The sequence below is a fragment of the Rhagoletis zephyria genome, unplaced genomic scaffold (assembly GCF_001687245.7).
Source record: "Rhagoletis zephyria isolate East Lansing unplaced genomic scaffold, Rhagoletis_zephyria_1.1 Rzeph_scaffold_00220, whole genome shotgun sequence".
NCBI lineage: Eukaryota > Metazoa > Arthropoda > Insecta > Diptera > Tephritidae > Rhagoletis > Rhagoletis zephyria.
Window position 1 is genome coordinate 375402 of NW_016157304.1, and position 1875 is coordinate 377276.

The 1875-nt window shown below is 39.0% G+C and overlaps 1 protein-coding gene across 1 annotated transcript; it reads left to right on the forward strand.

Annotated features, from left to right (window-relative positions):
- Positions 1-1218: 1218 nt before the first annotated feature.
- On the forward strand, positions 1219-1735 carry LOC108358177 (uncharacterized). Its single transcript, XM_017609351.1, has 3 exons — positions 1219-1243; positions 1349-1404; positions 1460-1735. The coding sequence occupies exons 1-3, from the start codon at positions 1219-1221 to the stop codon at positions 1733-1735; spliced, it is 357 nt and encodes a 118-aa protein (XP_017464840.1).
- Positions 1736-1875: the final 140 nt, after the last annotated feature.

The window sequence follows — 1875 nt, forward strand, 5'->3', positions numbered from 1 at the left end:
TTACTGCTTGCATCAGCCGCTCGAATTGCTCCGCGGAAATTGCCATTTTACTGAGTATACGCTCGCTTCGACGAACCGGTGTATTCGATTGCATAAAATTGTGTGCTCACGTTGCACCTTAGTGTTTTCCCAACGTTGGGGCGCCAAAATTGTAGTGGGTTTTAATAAAATAATTTTATTTTAATAATTTGCCAGCAAACCGGGTGCAATGTGATGTTACATATGTGTATTAGATTCGCTTATAAAACGGGAACACGTGGCTTGTACATAAACGTATACATAGAACGACACATATACAAACAGCGTACACACAACACAACACAACAGTTTTAGTGTTCAATCTGTTTTAAATATAAAAGAAAAGCACACCATTAGCAATCCAAAGGCATTTATGCATCGTCAAGACTTAGTGAACGTTAAGCGGCAAGCGGTCGGCTCATCGTCGTCCAACAAGCACGGATAACGGACAATAGTCACAAACACAACAACTACGTTACAGGCGGCCGACTTATCGTCGTCCCAGCGTTGCCGAATTGACGATTTTATCGTCATTTAAACGAGTTTTGAGCTTAAAAACGATTTGACGATTTTTCCCGAAAATTGACGATTTCTACTGTTTATTTATTTTTGCTTTTTAAAGTATTCACCCCAAGGTCAATTTCAATTACCTATTATAAAATACTTATGTTAGTGTACTAGTGGCAACCAAGTGCATTGGATTCAAGCACAATATTGGCACTACTTGTAAAAAGCAATTATATGGCACCCCTAATATCAGACCAGGTTTCATTCTCCATTTGCTACACCACAATCGTTCTCAGTAGAGGTGGGTAATGGCACGATTTTTTGTGTGTTGACACAGTGGCATACGCACACCATGAGGTATTAAGACACTGTGTTGGCACAATTGTGTTATCGCTACCTATCGAAAGTGGATCAAGAAACTCCATAACTCTTCGCTCGAATTTGCTATTTCCTTATGTTTTGCGATTATTGGCGGCGAGAACACTCAACACAGCAGAGTGTGCCATGTGTGCTAAAAACACTTCCCAGTTTGTGCTTTCATACTGTGCCAAGTGTGCTACTGTGCTATCGTTTAATCGAAAAGTGTGCCTGTGCGTGCGGCACATCGATGAGTGTTAGCACAGTAACACAGCACTGTGTTGTATTACACATCACTACTTCTCAGCGCGTAAATAAAAATTAACAAAAAGAAAAATGGACAGATTTTTGATTCGAACTGGTAAGTTGTCCGATAAATTATTTATATTGAAGTAAAGTCAACGCATTCACAAGTGCAGTAATACATATATGTATTTATGTTCAATCATTGAAATTCGTCTCGCAGATGGTAATAACCATGCTTGTGAAGAGGAGAGTGTTATGCTGAACGAAAATGAAGATGTAAGTGCAGACCTATAAACACGTAAAGGCTTTTTCTGTTTAATTCATATATCAGGTCCCAAAAACTAATAGGCGAAAGATATGCTCCTCATGGATTGCTGATTTCAGTGATTGGCTAATTAAAAAGGAAACTGCTGCAGGTGATGAAGAACTTTTTTGCAAGGTATGCAATGCCTTTCTTAAAGTGAGTTCCGGCAAATCAGATTTAATAAGCCACAAGAATACCCAAACGCATAAAACCAGATCAATTTGTATTACGAATAGTCAAACCACTATTGCGGAGCAGTTCAGAAATAACACTAGAGAAACGAGACTGGTACAAACCTTGTAACTTCAGTTAAGTGCATTTATAGCGGAACATAGCCTGCCCTTCTCCTGCATGGACCATTTGTCACTGTTTTTAAAAAAATCCATTCCGGATTCAAAAATTGCTCAACAAATTTCCTGCGCTCGAACAAAAACGACAAACCT

Excerpts from the sequence above, each read along its gene's own strand:
- LOC108358177 (XM_017609351.1), top strand. The coding sequence starts at position 1,219 with ATGGACAGATTTTTGATTCGAACTG. Across the intron at positions 1,244-1,348 it reads CAGATTTTTGATTCGAACTG|ATGGTAATAACCATGCTTGT; the intron begins GTAAGTTGTCCG and ends TTCGTCTCGCAG. Across the intron at positions 1,405-1,459 it reads TGCTGAACGAAAATGAAGAT|GTCCCAAAAACTAATAGGCG; the intron begins GTAAGTGCAGAC and ends TTCATATATCAG.